Here is a 25,645-nt window from a genome sequence, read left to right as displayed (position 1 = left end):
CAGATGCCCCCTAGCCTATGTTTTGTTTCTTTTCAGTCAATATTGAATGCCAGTATTAAAAACAAATATTACATCAAACAAAAAATTAATATAGTAGCTATTGTATTGTATTAGTGATTATTGAGAGAGAGAGAGAGAGAGAGAGAGAGAGAGAGAGAGAGAGAGAGAGAGAGTTTACGTTTTCTTTGGTGGTCATTGATAGTATGCTTACCACTGAATACTTCTTGCACGTCGGTTTATCAATTAACCAGATTCAGAAGATGCAAAACCTGTCTCCATATTTTCATTAATAAGCAAGCAATTTTCATATCACCTCCACCAAGACAAAGATGCAGCATGCAATTTTTGCATATTGTTCAATATGTAGTTATAGCAATCAAAATTGCATGCATAAAACTCCATTTTTCTGGGGAGGGGCCATAGCTCAATGGTAAAGTACATGCTTTGTGTATAAGAGGCCTCAGTTTCAATCTCTAATATTCCCACATAAAAACATTTCAAGTAATACATAGTTAGAAAGGCCTCTCTGCCTGAGACCTTGGAGAACTACTGTCAGATGAAATAGACCAGTTCGGGCAGAAAGAAGATCACCGGAAATTCTGGAATGCAACTTCCAGCACTCCTGACAACTGGCTATGCTGGCAGAAGCTTCTGGGAAGAAGTCCAAAGCATCTGGACACCTACCTTCTGCTACCCTTGAACAGAAAGTATTCTGTAGCATAAGAAGAGCCCTGGCTATTGGGTGGTATAAAAATGAAATAAATAAACTCCATACTAGACACACTTACACAAATACCATACCATACCAAAGTTCAACATCATCAAATGTTTGTATAAGATTTTTGTGGACTGTGCCCTTCTCTACATGAATGAAACTAATGTTTTCTAGCTGAAATGCTGTAATTGCGCTTGTCTCACCTTCTCTCACAATTAAAAATATCCCAAAGAAGCAGGATATTGTTTAAAAAACAGTCAGGAAAATAACCATATATATATTTGTATCTTCCATTTTCTCATTTCAATTTTAGATATTGGGTTTCTAGAATTTTAATTTACATGAAAACCTGTACAAGTTCAGCATTCTTTCCATTACCCCCCAACCCTTTTGTACACATCTGTACTCCAGTCATTAGAACCACCACTTCAGTGACCATGAACGGAGGCTCAATCCAAAATATGAATGACTACTAATACACTGTAGAAATTTGAATTCCCACAAATTTAATTCTTTAGAGCAAAAGGAATACATGCAGTACAACACAATTTTGTTACATTCTAAGGAAGTTTGTACATTCCCAACAACTTTTGGCAACTGGGCAACACTATACTCTAATTTTCTTCCTTCTCAATCATTCCTTATATTAAGATTTGTATTTGATCTACTTAGGAGTAGGTTCCCTAATTCTGCTTCAATGTTAAACCTGTAATTCACTTCCAAGAAGTTTTCTAACAAGAAGTCGCAGAAAGGTTACCAATCCTTTCCTATGGAACAGTTGAAAGGTACCTGATGATAAATAAGCAACCCCGCACTCTCAACAGTTTGAAAGTAAATTTACAACTATTTCATAGAACATGATCCATAAAAAATACTGAATACACAACTGCCTCTGACAGAAGTGTATTAAACACCACAGTAGTACAATCACAAAGTATCACTGTCAGCAATGCAACCATTTTCTGCACAAGAACAAATATTTAGGTTGACTACGGTAAACTTTTTTCAGGACTGCTTTGTGACCTGCAATCTGAAACAAATAAATGGTTTCCCCCCACTTATTTTGGAACTTTGCAGTATCAGATGATAAGGTCTCACAAAGGTCTACAAAATCCTGCAGAAAATGAGGGCAACACTCTTATAACTTCCTTAGCAATCAGCAAGCTGCTTATACATTGAAACATAGTGGGACTAGAGGAGCAGGATACCACAGTTCAGTGATGTTATCGGTTGCTAGGAGGATTGAAACCACATCTCCTCTCCTATCACTGAGAAAGCATAACACCAAGGGGCTATTCAATGAAAGAGGAAGCACATTACAACTATAGCAAATGAGTAACAGAATAAAGTGTCTCTATACAGATGTGTTTCTGTTTCACAGGTGGCATCAATACTTTGGTTTATCGTGCAGTCCCATGTCCCACATCTGAGGCATGCTGAAAGGTGTAGGACTTTTTTCTGTCTAAACTTGGGGGCGGGGGGTTGGCTCCTAGTTATGTGTGGAAAAAACAGAGACTTTTAAAGAAATTCAAGCTGAAGAGCATTTAAGATGATTTCAAGATTCATTAAAAATATGTTTGTTTCCTTAGAGCAAAGATGTAGGTTTTTGAGAAATTTCCATTTGAAAACTTTCCAGTCCCTTAAATATAACCGCTAACAGTTAAACCAAAGATAGCTATAAAAGAACAATTTTACTCAACAATACATTTTAAATATATAGATGCGTAAAATATCTTTCGACTGAAGCATTTTTCATAAACTGTTAGTTGAAAGATTATTTTTCTTCACAAAGAAGAGTAAAAGACAATGCAAGTTAGCTACAGCCAAACAAGTTCACTCAAATAATATATGCCGGACCCAGATGCTGGGGGCTTGTGTAGTTTTAGTGAGAAATACATTTTGTAGTTCAAATAAAAATAGAATTTTATCTATTTTTTTCCTGCACTGATACTTTGTATGCTTGGAACTTCTCAACTTCAAATGAGTTTTTATATTCCTAATGCAGCATTTTTCCAAATTTAATGCTATATCCATGATATTGTATGAAAGTTTGCAGTACACAATAGTGAAAACACACCCAAGTATGGCAAACAAAGCCTAAAGAGTTACTATCTTACTTTAAAGCAGAGACTTATGTTTCCATAATTTGGATACATGTGGAAAGATGATAAATGAAATAGATTACTTGACCACTCTCATACCAAGCATTACTAGTATTGCAGCTATTCCTAGGAGTTTCTGGTAATAGTCCAGGATGGCTGGTTAATGATTTATCAATGGGAGCTAATGGTTAAGGGAACAGTCTGCAATTTGTATTTGAATGAGATTTCATTGTTGGGTTTGAATGGGATGCTTATCACAGTTTGGGGCAGGTATCAGGTTTATTTGTATTTATGCATATGTTAAAATGACAGAGACAGATGAAGAATGTTCACTATAAACTGCCTGAAGGCACCTGGAGAACAAGGCCACTTAAATTCTAATTTTCTCTTTTTAACCCACCCCCCCACAAAATTGAACCAAAACTTAAAACATGCTAATTCTCCATTATACTCTCATTCACAAATCTGGTGTACAATGACATCAATGCATATGCCTGGGGGTGCGCACACACAGTTATTCCAAGGATCTTTTAAGACAATGCACTGAAATACTCCTGTGCAAAGACCCAAAGGTGACAGGCAGGCCAAACAGTAAATACTGCAGTTAAACTTTGATCAATATGAAGATATGAACCTTGCCTAGAGAAGCTTCACAGTTGCAGCATTTGAAAGTAAAAGTAGTACTGATAAACTTTGCTTGAGCAACAAAGAAAGTAGATTCAGACTTGGAACCTCTGACAACTACTTCTTTGCAAGTTTTTATCTGGCTGTCTAAAATTAGTTGATTTTAGGTTCTTTTATTTGGGCAAAGTTAGAATAATTCAAACACTAAATTTTTAAACAAGGGCCATTATTGAGACAATATAGTACCAATTATTGGATTTCATGTGTTACTAAAAAAAGTGTGGTTTAATTCTGTGCGGTGCTTCTATTGTTTGGTATAAATTGTGGACAATAGTACTCAAAATCTGAAGCTTCTCTGCAGTTATACCTTTGACCAGCTAATGCTCCCCACTTCACCTGTGTGGTTCATTAAACTGTGTCATTCCCTCCAAACAGGAAAAGCACATTCATTTAGAGTGAAAACTTGAAGAAATAAATGTCAGTTATAGGGATAGATTCAAACAAGCTAGATAGTCATTAAAATGCTCTAAAACTCAGCTTCAAATCTAAGGCTCTGTTTTTCTACCAATGTGAAGACTGATTTGCTATAAACAATGAACAAAGTTCAGAGAAACTGCTGCTAAACAGTGAGGCTGTCTGGTAGTATAAACAATTGTGAATGTTCTTCGTAGCAAGCCTGAGGTCTTCATTGATGAGTTACTAACTTACTCTAAAAATGATAATATATGACTTTGACCAGAGAGTTCATTTTAACTAAATTTGTGTCAAATGCTAATATAACACAGCATGAATGTTGTATGAAGATTTCCATAGGAATTAGAAGTTTAATGATCAACACTGACAACTGATGTTAATTCATTTAAATTTGCTGACAGAAATTATCTTACCTCAAGCCACCCTATCCATCACCCTTCCTGACCTAGTGCCCTTCAGATTTTTGAGATTACAACTTTCAGCATCTCAGACCATTGGCTATGCTTGTTGACCGATGGTAGCTTTACTCCAAACTATCTGGAAGACACTGGAAGGCTGTTGTATAAATTTCTATAAACAGGTTTAACTACTGTCTCAGACAGCTAGGTAGTCTGCTTCAGGGCAAGAGGATGAAGATGCCATTCCATCATCCTTTCAACTCTATGGAAAATCTGAACAGCACTAGTACCCTTTCATGTACAGGGTGCAACAGTGCATTACAGACATTCAGTAATACTAATCAGTAGTCAAGGAAGGCTCAAAATTACACTACAATACAATTTGAAAGTAGTCAAAATACCAAAACTGGCAATGTAAGAACCTATGCACAGACTGTCAAAAAAAAAAAAGTGTTTAAATACCAAAAAGTCAAACTATTACCAAAGCTAAACATTATACTATCAAGTCCTATTAAGAACACATTCCCCACTGTATCACAATTGGCTGATGTTATGTTCCAAGATCATTAAGCAATATGAAAAAAGATAATTTCATACTTTCAAATTCAATACACAACATTCAACTGCAAAATGTTGTAACATGGCTTATGCTGCACAATACTGCAGCCATAATGAAAGTATGCAGAGTATGGCCAGCCCAATGACAGAATGCTTATAGCTCTAATCAAGGTAGTTTAAAATCAAAGAATGTATACATATGGGCAACATGGAAGTTACATCAAGTATGGCACTAAGCTGTTAAAGATTCATTTAATGAAGTAAAAGACGGTGACATACCATTTTTAAACAAAGCTATCCTTCTGTGCGTGATGCAAAGATGGAGTACACTTCCACAGGACCTTAAAGGATTTTTTACAGTAATTAATCTGAACAGATTGCTTAAGGTATAATTTGCTTCTGAGGGTGTGTCTGAACCAGCTTTTTTCTGCTGCTGCAGTCCACACTCATCAACCTGCTATTTCCAGACAGCTCAAAGAACTCAAGGTGTCTAGTAGAACACCTTGCAAGAACAGGATTGATGCTTCCTCATTCAGCATGCACTTCATTTTGCAGAGGTGCTGCAGCCAAAATATAGTTGTTCTGTACCAGTGGATCCACTCATGGAAAGAACATTCCAGCCTGCTTCATGACATAGTCAGTTGCAGCCCTACTAATCAGTTTGGGAGGTATATTAATTGTGATGCCTCTGTTCTGTAAAATAATGCAGGAAGCTACGAATGGTAATGAAAGAATATAAGAGATCATGTTTCCACTTTTCTCAACAATTTTACAATTCTAACTGGCATCTCATAACTTTGCAGCAATGAAAGTAGAATGATCCCAGCTCAAGAAATACATTGTTCTCTTCCTAAATTTTACAAGCAAATATATCAATTTGATATCCAGTACATTATTCAAACTTCAACTAAATGCTCTCCCTAGAAGGGCCATTTAGGATGCAGTCCTATAATCAGTTACCTGGGAGTAAATTCCATTAATTCAGTGGGGCTCGCTTCTAAGAAGACAAGCATAAAGTTTGCCCTATAAAAAAAGGAAAATGTCTTATATGCAAGGCCATCCATCCACTGAATACTAATCAGTTCTTGCAATTAAATTCCAAGCATTAGTTAATAAATTTCACACAACAGTTTGCTACTTTCAAGTACTTAACACTAGACAAATACTGTTTTATGAGATACATTCAGTAAGTGGCATACAGAGACATAAAAATATTTTAAATGCATTAATCTGGGTGACTAATTTTCAATTATTTAAAAAATAACGAGTTTTAAAATGAAATATTATTTTGATGCAGACATTAAATTCTATATCCACACTTAAGACTCCTGAGCAAACTTCCCAACCTATTTCACAGGGTTCTTGTTATGAGGATAAGATTGAGAGCAAAAAGGAAATTATGTAAGCTTCTTTGAGTTCTTTGGAAGGAAAAAAAAGACAGTATATAAATTCCTACAATGGTGAGATGCAAACAGTGGAATTCCAAGGGAATCTGTACTTGGATCAGTGCTTTTCAATGTATTCATAAATTATATGGAGTTATGAGTAAGCAGTGAAGTGGCCAAGGTTGCTGGCAACACCAAAATATTTAGGTTGATTAAAACAAAACAGAATTGTGAGGTGCTCCAAAATATTCTCTCAAATTAGAATGGGAGAATGGATATCTAATGGTTTGGCAAAAGTTTCAATATAAGTAGGTGTAATGTGATGCATGCAGGGACAAAAAATCCTAACTTCAATTATTAGTTGATAGAATATAAGCTAACTTTGACTAAGAAAGAGATTTTAGGGTCATAATAGAAAGCTCAATGAATATGTTGACCCAGTGTGCAACTGCTGTGAAAAAGGCAAAGTGAATTTTAGGCATAAGTAGGAAAGGAACTGAAAATAAAACTGTTCATATACAAATATATGGTGCAACCACACTTGGAATATTGTGTACAATTCTACCTAAAAAGAATATTGTAGAGTTGGGAAAAGTGCAAAAAAGAGGAGGCAACTAAAATGATCAAGAGGAGCAATTCCACAATGAGGAAAGTTTAAAACAACAGAGACAACTTAGCTTGGGGGGGGGGGGGAGGGGAGAGATAATACTGGGATGTTGTACAAAATTATGAATGGTTTGGAGAAAGCAAATTAGGGAAACATTTGTTTTTCTTTATCTTAATACTAGAATCTGGAGTCATCCCATGAAATTGACTGGTGGGAGATTCAGGATTCTTCCTTACTTAGCACATATTTAAACTTTGGAATTCACTTCCATAAGATATAGTATAGGCCACCACTCTGGCCGGTTTTAAAGGGAGACGGGCACATTCAAGGAGCATGGGACTACAAGTTAGAGGTAGTATGCCAATATGTATCAGCTGTTAGGGAATATGAGCAGAAGGGTGCTGTCTGTTTCAATGCTTTGCTTTATGGGTTTCCCAAGGGCAGCTGGTCGGTGGCAGTATGAACAAAAATGGACTAGATGAAGACTTGGTCTGATCTGATATGCTTATTGTTATGTTCTTGCACATAATCATGAAGCAGATGTAACTATCTTGATCAACTATGGTTTATTAAACCAATCTCTGTGGCCATATTCTTTTGCTTCCTCTCATGTTCCTAATAAAAGATTTTTGGATTTACTTTCCGTTACATGTTAATGAGGCAACTATAGTTTAAAAAGCTGATTCTCAAATCCTGATATGTACCTCAAGATTGTTAAACTGTGCTTTCCTAATTTCTACATTCATAGGAAATTATGGATTAAACAAACCTATAGGTCACAAGAGACAAGCAATGGGAAATGAAAATCAACAAATTTTGCCCTTGGTGACATAAAGCATGGTTTTACTGGACCATTTTTTACAACTGATCCAGGTCAGAGTATATTAAAATTAAATCATGACTGTACACCAGTTTACAGAAATAGAGACTTCTTTTTCCATGTTAAAAAAAGAAATAAAAGAAGAATTATTTATAGTAGGCCTCCTACCAAACCTATGGATTAACAATTGATTATAGGTGATAAAATCCAGTAGATGTTACTCTGTGTTGTACCAGGATCATCCACTTAATTATACATGAGGGAGAGAAAGGCAACAGAGGTAGATGAGCAGAGAACTACAGTAAGAACCATTTTTCATCCTTCCCCCATATTGCTAGAAAATGGGATCACGTGAAATGGTTGGGCAGTAAATTCAGGACTGATAAGTACTTCACATTCCACTGCCATTTTTGGCAGATAAAACAATAAACAAGCAAATATCCCAGTCTGTATAATTAACTGCCACATGATTAAGTTAGATGATTTTACAGAGGATGAGACAAATTTATCAAGGTTAGGCCAATCCTTACTAACAGTGATGGCTAAATGATATCACTGTGTTTACAGGCTCTGTGTCACAGAATACAAGTTTTCAGGGGGCAACTGCAGAAAAGGGCTACTACTTTCATAACCTCCTTTTGGCTTCCCAGGGTACTGGATGATGGGATCTTGGACTGAGCCAGCAGGGCTATATTCCTATTTTGTACCTATATTTCATGCTGTTCTTTTTCAGCTCAGTAAAATGTTCATATCATTATTAACTAAATATCATGAACAAACAAATTATTTATCTCATGGACAAACAGATTATCCAGTAGCAGCCAGCCGCTGCATGTGAAATGCAGTCTAGTCTATCCTATGCATACTTACACAGAAGTAAATTTCACTTTGAAAGTAATCCCTACTGAACACCTAATTAGATATTCACAACATACTCAATGTCTTCCATGGCTACAAAAGGTCACAGAGAAACCATCTCTTTTCACTTAAATTATCATTGTGCATCTGGGGTGCATAACCAGACACTTTGGATTATTGCCACAATGGTTATTTGGTTGCAAACCAATCTGTTTTAATTGTTATAGCAACTAACTATTAAGCAGGCTTGTTTAGGAAATAGGATTTTCAAAAAGGGACTCAATTTTTGGTGGTGGTTTAATCAATCATCCTGACCATAACTTTCAGCAGTTTTCCCCTGTCAAAGGCCTGTATCAATGGCCCACATGGTTCAATAGTCAAGACAATATTTACTACTTTCAATGCATTTCCATACCTATTTGTGTTTTATCATCATTAATTCCATGTCCATCACTAGATCTTGTAAGATAGAATTATGACATATGCAAAAGAATACAAGGTGCAATATATATTAACTCTTAGAAATTGAGCCAAGGTTACTTTGTCTTAAGTAGGTCACCCCCTTCCATAAGAATGAAGCCGTGAGTCAGACTCAGCTAAAATAATCATTTCTTTGGTAATACATAACACAATTCAACAGATCTGGTAAATTCTAAAAAATCTGGTAACAGTTCTATTAAGCTGTAGAATAGGCTAAAAACCTGATAAGATAGTATGAATTTTGTTTGATCTGTGCAGTAGGAAACAAACAAGGATTCAAGAACAGTGACAAGACAGTCCACTATCATAAAATCTATAATCTCAAAAAAATGTTCCAGTAATGTACCAATTTCAGGCCAGGTCTCTCTCTCTCTCTTTGTAAAAATAATCATAATACCACCTGAATGTCCGGCTTTTCAGAAAGAGGGAGAAAATACATGACAGTTAAAATCTACATTATCCTATTTAATTCACCCCACAGAGAGGTGCATTACATCACATTCTCACAACGCAGGGGGAAGGGCTTGCCCATAGAAAGCAAGATTTACAATGACCTCTTACTGCTTTTCTACTTCCTTTGGGAAAAGATGTGCACTTTAAATGTAAAAGCATTTTGCATCTATAAGATACCATCTTTGTTTAGCTCACAGGAATGTACACGTCAAACAGCACAGTATATTCACATGTAAATATTCCCCCCTTTTTAAGGCTGGTGCTAATATAGTCAGTTTTCAAGCTTGCAAACTAAAATGGAAAAAAAACTGTTCAAGAAAGCAGTTAAAGCAGGCTACAATTTCATAACTGGAGCTAACAAGACTGCCTCTTCCGAACTCTCAATGCCATTTTTACAGGATATGACCATTTGGTTCCAACTGCAATCCAAAATGTATCTGGCTACAAGGAAAAAGGGGGAAGGAAAATAGTTACTGGGGTGCAGGGAAAAGCTCCCACGCAGCAGCAATATATAATGTGCATGGCAAATTTGCCATAAGTATCTTTCAAACTCCTGAACTGCTTCAATACCTGTTCCAAACCTATTTTTAAAGGTGCAATGCTACATTATTTGGTCCTGTAGCTTTCTGGAAATAGAGACTATAAAATATGCACCTCCCCCTCCTCTAGCAGCAAGAAAGAATGCAAGCTCATTTAATTTATGCTATTTTTGCAGCTGATATAAAAATCTCAAAAGTGTGGGAGAAATGGGTAAGAGCTTTTTAACAGAACCTTATAAAATGGGGAAAATTGATACAGTGAAGCACTTTAGGCTAGTTTGCATGCAAGTGTATTTAAAACGCATTTAGAACCTCCCCAAATATGCCACGTATTTTTAACCGATTTTTTTCAAAAACCTAGCAAATACGTTCAAAATGAAGTGACTCATAAACGGTTAAGCGAGGCAAACATCGTGGTGCAGTATCACACGAAACGGTCAAACTAAACGCACACAAAAAAATCAGTATGCTACACAAAAGCAGATATAAAACTACTAACCTCATAAAGTGCAACAGTGCTTAAATCCAGCAAGTTGAGGCATACAAGGTAAAATGGAAGTGAAGAGATCTCAAAATGATTTTGCTGTATTTCTGTTTTCTCAATTTTAAAATATTCAAAAGCTAGCAGACTCCGTCGGCCATTTTGACTTGAACTCACCCTCTCCCTCTCCCTCTCTCTCTATCTCCCCCGCCCCCCCGCGCCTCGCTTGCGCGCGCGCGCACTAGCTTATTAGCTCTCCTCTTTCTCCATAAAGGAAGCAGCTTTTTGTGACCTTCAAACAGAAGTAAGTCATGTGACTACGGTACGCTGTCAATCAGGAAGGGCTTGGAAAGCCGTAATTTTAAAGGGAACTCATCTCTTTCATCCAAAGAAGTGCATTTATTCGCTCATTTCAACAAGCTATCGCAGCGTACGTTTTCTATTCTGATCTCTGTATACACAACAGTATCCTAAATATTAGCAATAGGCTGAAATTAATTTTCGATTAGGGTATAAACCAGCTATGTCTGTATTTTCACATAAAAACTAAGCCACCTACTTAATATTCTCCATTTTCCTCACACGGAGAAAAGAAATTGAAGTTGAGAATTGAAATTTAGCATGAACCAAGCTGACAAGAAAGAGCACAAACTGTTTAATTATCCCAGTTTAAAAATAAGAATGAAAAACATCGTTAAATACACACAATATAGTTAATTAGTAGTATGAGCATGAAACCCAGAGTAATCTTGTTACTGTTATAATTCATACCCCCTTCCTCTGCCACCTATTCAATAGTAAGTCTCTGATTTTAAATACTTAATGACTGGGAATAAAAATGTGAGCTTTGTAAAAAGTGCATTTTGCTTGTACAATTAGAAATGTTTGAACACACTCTTCAGCATTCAGATTCCTCTAATTCAAGGCATCAATTCCCTTGTGGCACTGTAATAAAATTGCCACAGGTAGTTCTACAATATTGTTCTAGTCATATTTCTAAATTTAAAGCTAGCATAATCTGTAACTATCTGAACAACTGTCAATCCTATTGTCGATTAATTTATATATTTCTTATACACCTCAGATTTAATGCCAGACTTCTAATCCTTTCAGAGTTCTTCTGCTTAGATCCAAAGCAGTTCATGATGTTTTTGGTTAATCTTATTGATTACAATCTGAAACAGTGTTTTGTTGGTCATTGGTATACTTTTTCTAATAGAAGAACAACGGTACATTAGGACTCAGCAAAGCAAAACAGTGAGTAAACTTTCCAGTTCACTGCAATTTTTCATCAAGACTGATTAGAAAAGGGAGAATTGTGTTATTTCAATAAAAATAAATCCATTATCCTAAAATTAATTTCTAGTGGGCCAAAGGAACTATGCTAGGGCAACAGGTTGTCCATGCATACTTCAGATGTTTCGGGCTGCAATTCCCATAATCTTTTACCATTGGTTATGACTGGGGATGATGGGAATTGTGAACCAAACTATTTGGAGGTTCAGGATTGGCTCGCACCTGTTCTAAACAGATTGTGGTCGTGATGCTGTGCTTCTGCCATAATTGCTTGTTGGTTCTGATCCATCTTTTGAAGACAAGGAGCTCCCACTATGCTGTGATTTTATTACTGTCACATTTATGTTTGTTACATTTATACTTTATTATGTATTTGCTGTTTTATAATGCAACCCACCCTAAGAACCATTCTGGCCAAGGGGATGGGGTAGGCATCCAATAAATAAATGGGGAAGAAGCAGGCTACGATACTTTGTGCTGAAGATGTTTATGGTGTCTAGATCAGAGCCAGAGTCATTGTGCAAGGGTTAGACAATGAAGGTAGACAGCATAAGCACCAGGGAGATTTCAAATATAGCATAGAAAGTGCACTCACTACACAGCAAAACTATCAGAGCTACCTGTATTGCAGTCAGGGGTAGATACAGCAGAGAAAACAAAAAATGATGTTGCCATAAAGCTGTCCTTTATTAGATCATTTCCATTTTCCATGTTAAAAGTTCCTCCAACTTCAGTCAAAGCAAGTATACATCAGGAATAATGCATTTATCTTCTTAATCCTATGTTTTCCTGGGAGAATAATTCCTATATTTTTGTTTTATATACAGTGGTACCTTGGTTCATGAACTTAATCCATTCCAGGACTCTGGTCGTGACCAAAATTGGTTGTGACCCAAGTCAAATTTCCCCATAAGGTTCAATGTAAATAAGGTTAATCCGTTTTGTAACCATTTTTTATCACAAAAATTTGAAACAAAGTGACAAAGAACAAAGTAACAAAGAACTGCACAGTACAGTAGAGAACACTAACCTAGGTGTGGAGGAGGTTATTATTTGGAGGAAGAGTCCAAATGATAATCGCTCAATAGCGATAGTGCTGGGGGGGGGGTGGCCGTGATTGTGCTTGTGCAGGGAAGGCAGGTGCGATCATGATTGCACCCGTCTTCCAAGCATGACCACGATTGTGGCCATCTCCCCCCGCCCCCGGAGCATGATCATGCAGGGAAGACGGGCACGATTGTGATTGTCACCCAATGTGGAGTTCGCAACCTGGGCAAAATTTTGCCAAAATTTCTGTTCATGACAGATGTGGTTGTGAACTGAGGTGTTCATGAGCCAAGGTACCTCTTACTAAGCACACAAAGCAATATCAAAATGAAAGGGCATCATTAGAGCAACAGGTCATAACATTCAGAATAACGGTCAAGAAACCCTTCAAAAATAGATTTTTCACTTGACATAAAACTAAGTAGGCAAAGCCCAGTACATTCAACACAGGGAGCTTTGAAGTATGGTCATTAGGAAAGGAAAGGGTTGGCACCTACTTTGTATTCTTTATGGTGCCAGGTGAAGACCTTTTTATTTTCCCAGTATTTTAACAATCTAACTTTTAAACTGTTTTTATATATTCCATTTTATTCTGTACCAGTGCTATGCTTCTGTGCTGAATAATAATTATGGTTTGGCTCTTTTAAATTAAATTTTCTGTCTATACCTTTTTAATTTTTGTTTAATTTTAGCTTTTGCTAACTGTCCAGAGTGTCTTGGTGATTGGTTGGTATAAAATGAAGTAAGTAAGTAAATAAAGCACTGAAATTAAAGCCTAAAAGTTCATCTTCAATGTGAGAATGGCCCAACTTCCCCAATCCCCCAAAAAAGAAAAGAAAAAGAAAAAAAGAGAAATGACAAATATGAAAGCATTAATTTTGTTTTAGCCACTGCAAGCAAGCAAATGATTGCTTATTGGTCAGTGTGGGCAACATATAAACACAATATGCTCCTCTACGAGCCAGTTTCCATGGATTTTGGCTAGGACTGCAGTTGAATAGGCCAAACTTGCAACTTATGAATAAACAGTAAAGTATGCAGACCTTTAAAATGTAACTGTCTGTTTCACCATTTATATGAAACACATTGCTGATTGCTCAAACACAATCCTACCTTTAAGAGAGAGACTTGTTTAATAAACTATAATACCCACGATCACATAACAGAATTTCTTCTAAAACAATTGTTCTATGACATTTGCTTCCAGCTCTCCAATAAAAGTGGTTGTGCAAATAAAGCACAACTTGCAGTAAATGCTTTATGTGTGGTTCCTTTTATAAAGTTTAACTGGCTTCAATATTCTGCTGATCCAGATGGGCCAAAGAAACTCTACAGTCAACTTAAGCCACTGCTAGCGGGTATTGGAGCAAAATCAACTAACAATAATTTTGAGGGTCAATAGGTATATCCTAAACTGAGAAAAATCAATGTATAGATACTGATCTTTTTAATCATGTAAAAATTTAGTACCTTTAAGATTTATTCAGACAAACCATCACAGAAAAAACATTTCAGAACTTATATGCCACATTTCAAAACTAATGTTTTCCCAAGGTAACTTATCACAAACATTTGAACTAATATATAGAAAGTTCTTAAACTAAAAACTGTGGCACAACTCCAAATACAGTCCAAGAAAAATTCAAAATATTACAATTAGAAACAGAGCAATCTGTTCATTTCCAGCCCATCAATCTAGTAAAAAACAATCAAGAAGTATGTATAGTTAAAAGCAAAATAAGCGAAAAGCAAAAAGGAAGGAATCAAATGTACCTACCTTTACGGAGTTCCATAAAAGACAGCAAGCACAAAAAGACAGGACCTTTGCAGTGACCAACTAGATTGCCATTACTGACAGGCCTGAGAGGAGGGCTCTGTGGCCAATCTTAAAGACTTAAGGGTGATTCTTCAAAGAAAATTTATCCCAAATTTAAAGGTCAATACCAACACTTTAAACAGGGCCTTGATGTGGGTACTGAATAAAGCTCTACTCCATAGCCACCATTTTGGGAATCCTTACATAAATTTCCAAAACTAGTACTACTGCTCTTGTAAATACCAATGTAAATTCAGCTATCAGGAGACAAGTAGTCTGGTTTATGTTATCTGTGTAACTAAAAAAAGCAAAGCCCATTAGGTTGTATGCGATGGTGTCCCACCAGCAGAAACATCATCGCTGACAGACCGAATTTCCCACCCCACCCATCCCTGAATTTCCCAAATCCGCTTCAGCAAATTGGGAGCATGCAGGAAGGAAAAGGGCAACCCTATAGAGCAAGCTTACATCTATTTGCATTATCTAAATTATCTTGGATTTAGACCACTATTTTCTTAATTTTGAGTCAAATAGAGCACCTTGTCAACAAAAGTTTACTCAAATGTAAACATGAAGAATGAGATATTTTATAATTGAGTATATATGACCTGCAGCACCTGCCTAAAACGTTTTTTTGGAATTTGGCTCTCAATTGTATCAAAACACTGCAAGCATGATACGTTACTGATTACTGTAATCATTAGTGGCTCCAGGACAATGAGAGCGTGAATTTAAACAGAAGTTTAAAAATAAGCTGAATTATTACATTCATTTGTTTAAAGCTAGAGGTACTATAGGAAGTTACACACACACACACTTTCATTCCTCATATACACTGAGCAGAATACTACCAAATTGTGCCTTTCTAATGCCTGCATGAGTGTGTCCTCAGTGAACACAGGTACAATTTTTACTAACCTTATCCACCTTCCTTAGGAAGTTCTAACCAAACTACTCTTGGCTCTTCACCCATTATACATACACTTATTCCTAATGAGATATACTATAGGAAGCCATTGACCAATTACGGGGGCCCTGCAGTATCATATGCTCTGAATTCAAAAAATGCTAATGTATAGAAGCAAATGTGAGAAGCAACATATATAGGTTGTATTAATTGGTATAATGTTAGAAATGGTTAGGATTAACATTTTAAATAGCCAGTGATTTGAGAAGGGATGAATTACTTGCAAAGGCAGTGACATCATCTATATGCTCACTGGTTTTATAGAATATGGGCCATTATCAAAAACTAGCCAATGTGGGTTGTAATATCATCCAAACCCAAACCACTTCCCACAGGGTGGTTTGTTTTGGAGCAACCCCCCCCCCCACTCCAACAACCCATGCCTTGTTTTAAGGGTTTTCCAATCCTAACAGAGCAATTTTATTCTGGGTTATGGGGGATTGGGAAGCAATACTCTACTGCTGCTGGAGATCTTGCCTGTGCCTCTACAAGTGATAGCTATTCCCCTAATGCCCAAGCAGCACATTGGAACAAATGTTACTAGTTCACTCTTTTTTCCTTTTGTGTGAAGCAACAGGCTACATGTGCACAAATGTGCACGGAGGGAGGAAGAGAGTTCTATGTATTTTTTTTGCTCTTTCACTCGTGCAGCTGTGAAGACTTATCACCAAAAATATTTTTTTAAAAATTAAAACGTCCGAACACATTTCTGGAGCTTTTTTTTAAGTGGCAGACCAGTAACCATCACTCTGAAGTGCCACTTACCCCAGCTCTGCTTTTTTTAAAGTGGCAACCTTCTCCACTATTAATGAATGAAAATGGGTTGCAAATAAAGCAGGGACAGGCAAGAAAAGTTCAACTGTGCTACAAAAAATACAGAGATACTGGCTAGAGAACCAAAGGGGAGAATAAGCATAAGTGAGCTAGATTATAGGTTGGGAACATCATGAGTTGTCCAGCAAACAACTCACTCTGCATAGCTTATTAGTAGTGTGGGTTGCTCTGTCATGCAAACTCACCCTGAGTAATAAGGCAGTTATCAATGAGAGCACCAAGGAACATTGTAATGAAACATGAGATGAGGCAGGGGGAACAACTACCGGTATCAACCTATATAAAGCTGTCCAGGTATACAGTGAATTTAAATTAAGGCAATCTGAAACACTGCCATTCAATTCTGATTTAATCACAAAATTGATGATTTAAATAAATTATTTAAATCAACTAGTCCACAAATAGTGTTTCACATATTTTTAAACCAGGGATATCCTCCAGATGTTTAAACTATATTTCCCATGATCCCTGAGCACTGGCCATGCTGGCTGGGGCCAGCAAGAGCTGTAATCCAAACATCTAGAAGGCACTATGTTGCCCTCACTGATAAATCAGATCATAATGGTCTGTAATGTTGGGTGTAGCAAGTCAAAAGCATTTTTATACATTCAAAAAAATGAGAACACAGTAAAAAGATAAGTCATATACTAGTAGAAATATGCCTTAATATACAAAATCCTTGCTTTCAATACCCCAAATATGTCTTAATTAGTAGAAGCAGCCAAAGGTAACATTGTTGTCCAATGCAAATCAGGGATCAGTATGAATCCACGGTTGTTTTAATATCCACATAATTTTTCTCAAACTGTGGGTCTGGAAAAATTAAACAATTTCTGTAAATAGCAACATACATGTTTAGCAAAAGTACTGAAAAGTATAGGAAAAAGTAAAATTGCTTTTGATACAGTGAAGTTCATATAACGATCATGCTCATTAGGTTGCAAAAAAACAACCAAAAGGAATTGTACTTTTTGAAATTAAAGTAATTTGCAGAAATCCCATCCATTACAGGTGTTTCTCTTAAAATGCTCAGCTGAACTAGTGATTGATTCAAGACATTTTAGACTCACTGTGGTAGAGTGGTTAGAATGCTGACATCGACCAAGATTCAGATTTCCCATAGTAGCTATCACTCACTGAATAGACTTTGACCAATTACTTTCTTCTAGCTTAAAAGAAGTCTTGCAAGACAACACTGGATTAGCCTCACCCCTGTATGTATGGGATATAAATAAATGGAAACATTTATACCTTCCAAAATTTCTGTTCTATAAGAACCTCCAGATGCTATTCTCATGTATTTTGTACTCTTGTTATTTCCTACTATACCAATTTTAAGAAGTAGATCTATTTCATGGCTGAGATACATGAAATACTAACTTAATTTGTTGGTCTAAGGCTTCTTTCATGCCACCATCACATTTTACTTCTCCAACTGAAAACAGTGAAGAAAACAAGTGTATTGTAATTTACAGCATGGCAACAGCTTGGGGAAAAATGAATTAAAAACCTTCCTCGGTCATGAAGTTTCTTGAGTAACACTGACCAGTTACTTCCCGATCTAAATTACCTAAAGGGGTATAATTGGGATAAAAATGGGGATGTCACTTTCTATTCCATGAAGGATAGAATACAAATGTTAGTAATATCTCCTTCTATAAAATGACATTGCCAATGATTAGGCAAAGTGTCCATACTGTGACAGCTGTTTAGCAACTGGGTCATTCTGTACTTTTGAAAATATGTACTGTAGTCCTCCCATCTTTGAAACTGAAAAGTTCAGACCATCTTGCCAGTGTGTGTAAAATATCTGGAAAATTGATACTGCAGAGAAAGAATACATTTGCTAGATGGCTGCTGCCAAAAAAGAAAAAAAAGAAAAGAAAAAAGAAACTGCAGAGTTTCCCATAATAACTATGTTCTCATTTTTTTGAAAAAGTAATATTCAGGTAAAAGGGAGCAGCAAACTTAGTACACCAAATACAAGATCTTGTCTGAACAGATTCTCACTCTCAGTATAGTCATATTTATAAGTAATGCAATAACTTTTGGATTTAATTCTCCTCCAATGGATCAAAAAAGCATGCTCCCATGCCATATTCAGTGGTATACTTATTTTTTTCTGTAAAAAAGTCTGATTGTTTATCAAATCTTGTACAGTAGAAGTTCATTTGTAGCTTTTATCTTTACTTACTAGGCTAAAACCCAGCTATAACCTTTTAAGCATGTAACTGCAACTTCCGTCCCCATTTTTGTTAAGTATCAGTAATTAAAGAAAGTCCAAATTCTAAGGAGAAAAATATCATCAATGTAACACTGAAAACAACATTTTGTGACAGAACTTTTTAAAAATCACACAGGATAGAGAGAATATTATTGGCAGGATGAAAGTCCAAAGGCAAAGATGCTGGAGAGGCCAAGAGTCTGAAGGCTGGGAAGTTTTATGATATAACCCTAGGAGGGAAGAAATCTAAAAAAGAAATAGAGACAGGGTGATTGGAAAAGGACAGAGAAGAGAGTAAAATGAAATCTGAGGATCTAGGAAAAAAGACAGAGGAGGAAAAGGCCCGAGGCATAGATAAAAAATAAATCACATATTAGGGCAGAGGTATTATACCTCTTTCACCCTTAATGGCCAAATTCAATGTTTGAGATTCAGGGGGGCACATTCCAGCAGTGAGCAGAATAAAAGGCAATGGAAGTGGGCCAAAACCCCCAATATATTTTAGCTTAAAGCTCTTATCACCAGTAAATAAACCTTATTCAGGCATTTCAGCCATTTTGATTTGAGAAAAACCGTGCAGCGGTCAACAATCAGATAATCAGAGGTCAGGAGAAATGATCAAGAGAATTGGCTGTGGCTACCTAGGGAACTAGAGGACCAGATTAAGATCCCAGACATAACAGATTTAATCCAAGGGCCTGAATTTTGACAACTCTGTACAAGGGAAAAATAGGGACTAAGTGTTATTTATTGATAGGAAGGGAGTGAACAAGCAAAGGAACTTCAGAGGCTGGTGGAATGGGGGAAAGTATTATTATAGTCCACATTAGTCAGAAAGGCATCTAAGTCAAAATCTCCATTTCAGATTCCTAGTTAGCAAAAATAAATCTTGGAGAGCTTAAAAAAGACCACCAACACCATATAAAACAGGCTTTCTCAACATGGTATCCTCCACATGTGCTGGACAACGTCTATTATACCAAACCTAAATGGCCAAGGCTGAACAAAAACCTCCTGCATTTTTGAAGAATTAGCTCCACTGTAAGGCATCGCCTTAAAAGCCATGATAATCAACCAAAATGCTAATATAGCCACCAATGCAACAATAAAATTTCTTGTTTTCCACAGAAACTGTCAAATACAGATGTACTGCCAGCAGTCACTCTCTACAACACCAAGTTGGAATACATATGTTTATGTGTGCACTAAAAATACGAACTCAGATTCATGTGAAATAAAGTTTATCATCAAACTACTTGTATATTCTAATGTGAACTTGGTAAACCAGAGAAACTGCAGCTATTACTAAAATCAATGATACCTATTCATGCAAATTTATTCAGAACTGAAACATAAGGCTCTCATATAGATGCATATCAGGAAGCAGACTGTGCTTTGCATTTCCTATGCTCTTTCTGGTAAAATGAGGGCAACTACTACATCATTTATCCCATTGCTCCAAAAGTAAGAAACTGACTGTGTATATAGCATATTTACACTGCAACCCAATGCATGCTTACACAGAATTAAGTTTCACAGTATTTAATGGGACTTACTCCTCAAAAAGTGTGTTTAGGATGGCACCTTTATTTTGGCAATTTAAGATTTACTCTTAAAACAACTAAATGATGATTACCTTGAAAAGGAAGCAATCCTTTAATCACATTTACTTATGAGTGCTTTGTATCATTTACTCTATTAAGGCCCTTTTTAAATAAACATGACTCACTGTTTGTTTTCTTCACCAGGAGGTGGAGTCTTGCCATGCCCTTCCATTACAAAATCCTCATGTTCCATCTGCGAAGGCAAGCATTGGAGGTCAGCATTGATGGAGCAAAATACATGCTGTCCTATGTGGCCCTTTTCCCTGTCAAAACTTATCAGCTCTAAACAAAAGATTGACATTTGTAGTTTAACAAATGCACATACCCAAGGTCATACTGTCATTCTAGAGTCCATTTTCCTAAGTATATGCTCACAGCTAAAGGAAGTAGGAAGTATAATATTTTAAGTAGTTAAAATTAGAAGCAAGTAGATATGATGTTAATTGTTTTCTTCATATAAATACTTATTTTAAAAATACTTTTTGCTTGCTGCACTCTGACTTGTAGGAGAAACAGATTTGTGCATAAATTATAAAATTTCATTCCATAGCTAAGAGTTCTTATCAAATCGTGATTTGTCTAATCACTGACCTAGTTCACATGCCATAGCAGTAAACTGTGAGCTATGCAGTTGTGATTGTATAACCGTTGTTACTTATTCACTGGATTGTTTAGTTCTTAAACAACCCATTGGTTCAGATTCTCATGTCATATTTACAACCTCAGAGATTATATACAGAAAATAGAAGTGGCTCACATGCAGCACATGGCTCATCTAATAAAGGGTTAATTATTCACCATGATTTACCAAGCTGCTGTGGCATGGGATTTGTGAAATTCACTAAGTCTGTGAAATTTAGTATAGATTTCCTTTAGTGAAGGTTCTGAATTCACCAAATGCTGAGAAAATTGCCTAAAAATAGCTGACTTACTGTCACCTAAAAATTGGAAACAGAAGATTGCTCTTCCAGGGTTTTGCCCCATTCTATTTTGTTGAATGCAGAAACATGGCTTAAACTTCTCTTCAGAGTAGCATTCAAATGTACTGCTGAGGTATTCCTGTCATTCACCCTTTGAAATATGGATTTTTTTAGTGTTCTTATGTTACTCAAACTAAAATAGTTGAAGATGCAACCTCCATGCATGATCTGTAGAGACCAATACCGTAATGGGTACAAACATCAAGCGACAAAGTAAAGCTTTGTGGGCACAGATCTAGTAAACAGACTCTAATCAAGGTCATCTTAGGGAGGTTATACTTTTACCACTACTGCTGTTATCTCTAGCAATATGCTGGTAAGAAAGAATGGGGCAAAGCAAGCATTGTTCTGAGGAAACAGGCAGAGAGCATTAAAGCGCATGGAGAAGCAAAAAGTGAGCAGAGTGGGTTAGGGTGATGGGGAAATTGTTTTTAGCTCACTTTTTAAAAAGTTACTGGTGTGGATAAGGATTTACATGAAAAATTGTTTCAAAAAACTTGGAGATCTCAGGGGTTTTCAGTATATCCTGTCCTAGCATCATCTACTTTAGCTTAGCTCTCACAGAAGTAGTAAACCTGCACCTGCTGTGTACCACTACAGAAAGAGACTCACCTCATTGAACTAATCATATGCAAGAAAGTAGCATGTCAGGAGGAAAGGTCAGACTAAAAACCTTTATGATAGTAAGACTGATACCAGAATGGCTACAAACTTATGTTGTTTCACATTCTGTTAAGTCATCAAACTTCTGCTCCTTATGATAATAGACATTTCCTTAGATCTGGATACGGGTAGGGGCTGGCAGTTGAAACTGTAAAGACACTGACCAGACAAGACTACATTTACAGGAAAGCCAACAGCAAGTTTGTACACCCATGAACTACCAACAAAAACAAAAAATGTAAGGAGTCATTTACACATATTTCAGTTTTAAATAGGCTTGTTTTAAGTTAGGTATATAGTTAGCTTTAACCTCAGTTTGTTGTTTCAGATCACATGCCGCAATGTAATCAAAAGCAGCAGAATTCTTCAGCAATGTGGGAGAAGTGCTTATGGTCATCTAATTAAAAGCCAAATTACTAGGAAGGAGGAGGGAATAATTTCTTTATGCCACACGTTTTAGAAAGGGCTCTTGTTTTCTTGGTTTAGCTGTTCAGTTAATTCTACAAATCTTTTACCTTTGACAATGTATTCAGTCTCCACACTCCTCTAAGCCTTCTATTCCTGGGCCACTGCCAGAACTCTCAAAACTCACACAGACCTACACTTTGAAGTTAGAGCCTAAACACCTTGCTGGGCTTTAGCGATAAGCTGTTATCATCCCCAACAGACATCCACAATTTGGTTGTGCAACATGGGTCAGGGCAATTTTAAACTTCCACCTTGCATAACTGATAGGGAAATGGTTCAAGAAAGAAGTCAGAAAGTTTCAAATGTTAGAATCTAATTTGCCTGAATTGTATTTAAAAACCAAATCCAAACATGAAAGTGCCCTGCCATAGGTGAAGCTGTGGGCAAAGAATAAACAGAATGCAAATATGGATGAGTAACCATTATTGCAAAGGCTACTGAAGGAAAGAAAGCACCTAACCTAGCTTGTTAAATAGATATGCACACAATCCTAAGGTTGCTAAGCAGTGTACAGTTAAATACTATAGGCACAGAGCAAAGGTTTACATACTAAAGACAAAGACAAGTCATGTTAGGGAGAGGAAAACTAAAGGGAGAAGAGAGTCAATTGGGATAAGCTGGGGTGAAGAGATACATTTTAAGAAGGTGCCTTAATATAAAGATTGGAAGAGTCAATAATGATGCAGAAGTTGTAGAAGGGCATTCTAGTGAGACGGCTGCATAGAGAAAAAGATGCAGACGGATAAAGGATTAACATTGGTATGAACAGAGTGAAGGGTCCAAAGAAGAGCATATTAAAGAAAGAACTGAAGATATTGAGGAACAAGATCATTGATTCAGAGTGAAACTGTTTCCATTTTGAGAAATGTTTTTGTTAGTAAAAGTACCAATAAAACTAAAAATCCAAGCAAATTAACTCCAGTTGAATACTCCTAGGAAGAACATATACTGATGAGCACAACTATTCAGACATTAGTACATTAACAGTTTTCAATATAAGCGTTCCCCAGATAAAGAACAAGTTCTGTTCCTGGAAAAATGGAAATTTGAATTACAAATGCAACTTACATACAAATTTTAAGTCAGAACATGTATGGTCATCTCACCATATTTGTGGGCATTAGGAGAGCAGGACCCCTGTGAAAGTGGAAAAACTGCAAGTTTGCCTAACCCCCTCGCTGCCCAACTCACCAGTGCTTCTCTTTGCAGCAAGCAAATGCCAGCGGGATTTCCATCTCCAGATGGATTGGGTAGGAAGACCTGCTTTGGGAGACCCTTTCTTTCTCACTACCCTCTCAGTTCATCTCTCGCTGTGGTGATGCTTTGGAGGACTTCTTTCTCTCCCCTTTCACTTCCTCTCTCACTATAGTGATGACAATTTCCTGCAATTTCCTGTTTTGCTTTATAAAATATTTTAATTGCCTGTTGTTAGCTGCCTCGAGATACCATGGGCAAAATAGGTGGCATATAAATGTTTAAATAAATATAAATAAATAATGGTGAGGAAAACAGCATGGTACTGAAATGTCATGCAAATGTTTTAAGACAAGCATCCCAATAAAAATACTTTTCATAACAGATTATGAATTTGAACACTTATGCCACATTAAGGGAATGTTGTTATTTTTTTCCTGACTGAATGGTGCAGTGCAACTTTTCTATACTATAGGAAGAATCTCAAAATAGCTATGCAATATGTACAATTAGCGTGGCACTCTGCTCTCTTTCCTAATGGCAAGTGAAAAAAAACTCATCAGTTCAGTATTTAGGGCAGTTAAAAATCCAACGTTTTCCAGAAAGACAGCATCACTTAAGACAATAGGAATATCTGAAAGTACAGAAAACATAAACAGAGCAATCCTATGGTTGCTAGGCAGCATCTAGATAGCCATAGGATTTCTCAGATTCCCAGCTACAAGGCTGGAAAGTCACTCCAAAGCTGGGAATCTGCTCTCGGATCCCCTCTCCTCTCCCACCTTCTCAGCTGGCATGAAAAGAACCACACTGGCTGCTTCTCTGAGGCTGTAAGTGCAGCTTTGGGAGAGTGTTTCTGGGAGTGGGCAGGGCAGAGGTCTGTGCTGCCAGTGGGCAAGGTATCCTGGCAGCCCCTCAGCCTCCTCTCTTCTTATCAAGAAGAGCCAGATTTGGACAGTTGAAATTGACCATCAAAGGTAAAAGAAGCATGGTAAAAGAAGCATGGGGGAACCTTTCCTTCCATGCTTCTCCTGCCCTCCATGTAATGCCCATAATATTCTAACTTTGTGGCGAAATAGTCATCCCCAACAGATTGCAACTTAAATGAAGACAAGTAAAGGCAACAGTGAGTAAAGGAGAATGGTTGAAAAAACATGATCAGAATCAGCAACAGCAATTCTGATAACACAGAGAAATTTAATAGTAGAAGCAGGAAAACTAAGAAAATTACAATAATCAATCAAAGAAATATAAGCAGTTAGTAATTTGGTAATATCTATAGAAAGGAAGATAACAAAATCAAAACCCAAGATAGTATCCAGAATAGATACTTCCAAGACTGAGAGATCTAAGGAAATCAAATCCCAGAGTGGGGTAAAGTACTGTAGCTGGTCCATCCACCTAGAGGGAGATTTGCCAGGAATGGGTACATGTTGAACTTTTTGGGATGTCTCATCTGGACAGGAGAAAATATTCTGTTTTTCTAGAATGTGAAAAGTAGATCTTGATAGAAAGAAAGGCTTGAAGAGCCTTCAAGTACTCTTCAATCTTAAAGCAAATTTAGCAATGCGGAGTTACCAGATAGTTGAAAAGAATAATTTTCCAACATGCAGGAATGGTAGCAAATCTTCTGCTGGAAGACATAAAGTGCTTCCTGTTGTCAGTCTCAAAGGAAGCCTTTAGCCATACTTCCACTGAAGTGTGTATTCCTTTGGAACTGGGCTGTCTTAAGAACAGCTTTGATTCCAGTTCATTCCCGCTGCACTCACAAAGAACTCCTGGCTGTCACTACAGAGGCTGGGGTCCTACCAGAGTATCAGATGATCTCAAGATGTGTGAGAGAAAAAAAGTGTCAAAAAGTTCACCAAAAGGCACCTACAAAATCTGGAGCTTTTTAGATCTTTTAGCCAAGCTAGAAAAGCAGCAGAAATTAAAAAAAAAACCCCAGGGAAGTCATCTCAGAAATTAGAATGTTAAGATTTCACAGCTCCGTGTAGCAACTCCGTGTAGAAGCATGAATTCCTTATAATCCAGCATATAGGAATAGAAATTGCCAAT

General features: G+C 36.8%; 1 protein-coding gene across 4 annotated transcripts in view; it reads right to left on the bottom strand.

Moving 5' to 3' along the window:
* The window catches only part of TNRC6B (trinucleotide repeat containing adaptor 6B), a 147,883-nt gene that overhangs the window by 107,535 nt on the left and 14,703 nt on the right, over nucleotides 1-25,645 (bottom strand). For 2 of the 4 annotated variants that reach the window (XM_044454837.1, XM_044454839.1), the window contains exons 4-6: nucleotides 20,408-20,475; nucleotides 10,513-10,690; nucleotides 5,832-5,894 (exon numbers count right to left, since the gene is read on the bottom strand). In XM_044454837.1, the coding sequence (XP_044310772.1) occupies nucleotides 5,832-5,894; nucleotides 10,513-10,517 (68 nt within the window). In that variant the 5' untranslated portion in view covers nucleotides 10,518-10,690; nucleotides 20,408-20,475. The remainder of the gene's footprint in view (nucleotides 1-5,831; nucleotides 5,895-10,512; nucleotides 10,691-20,407; nucleotides 20,476-25,645) is intronic. The other 2 variants (XM_044454838.1, XM_044454841.1) reach the window with 2 other exon arrangements.

The sequence above is a fragment of the Varanus komodoensis genome, unplaced genomic scaffold (assembly GCF_004798865.1).
Source record: "Varanus komodoensis strain SLA01 unplaced genomic scaffold, ASM479886v1 scaffold8, whole genome shotgun sequence".
Classification (NCBI taxonomy): Eukaryota; Metazoa; Chordata; class Lepidosauria; order Squamata; family Varanidae; genus Varanus; species Varanus komodoensis.
The sequence above is the reverse complement of the archived record's forward strand: the minus strand, read 5'-3'. Positions and strand labels throughout refer to the sequence as shown.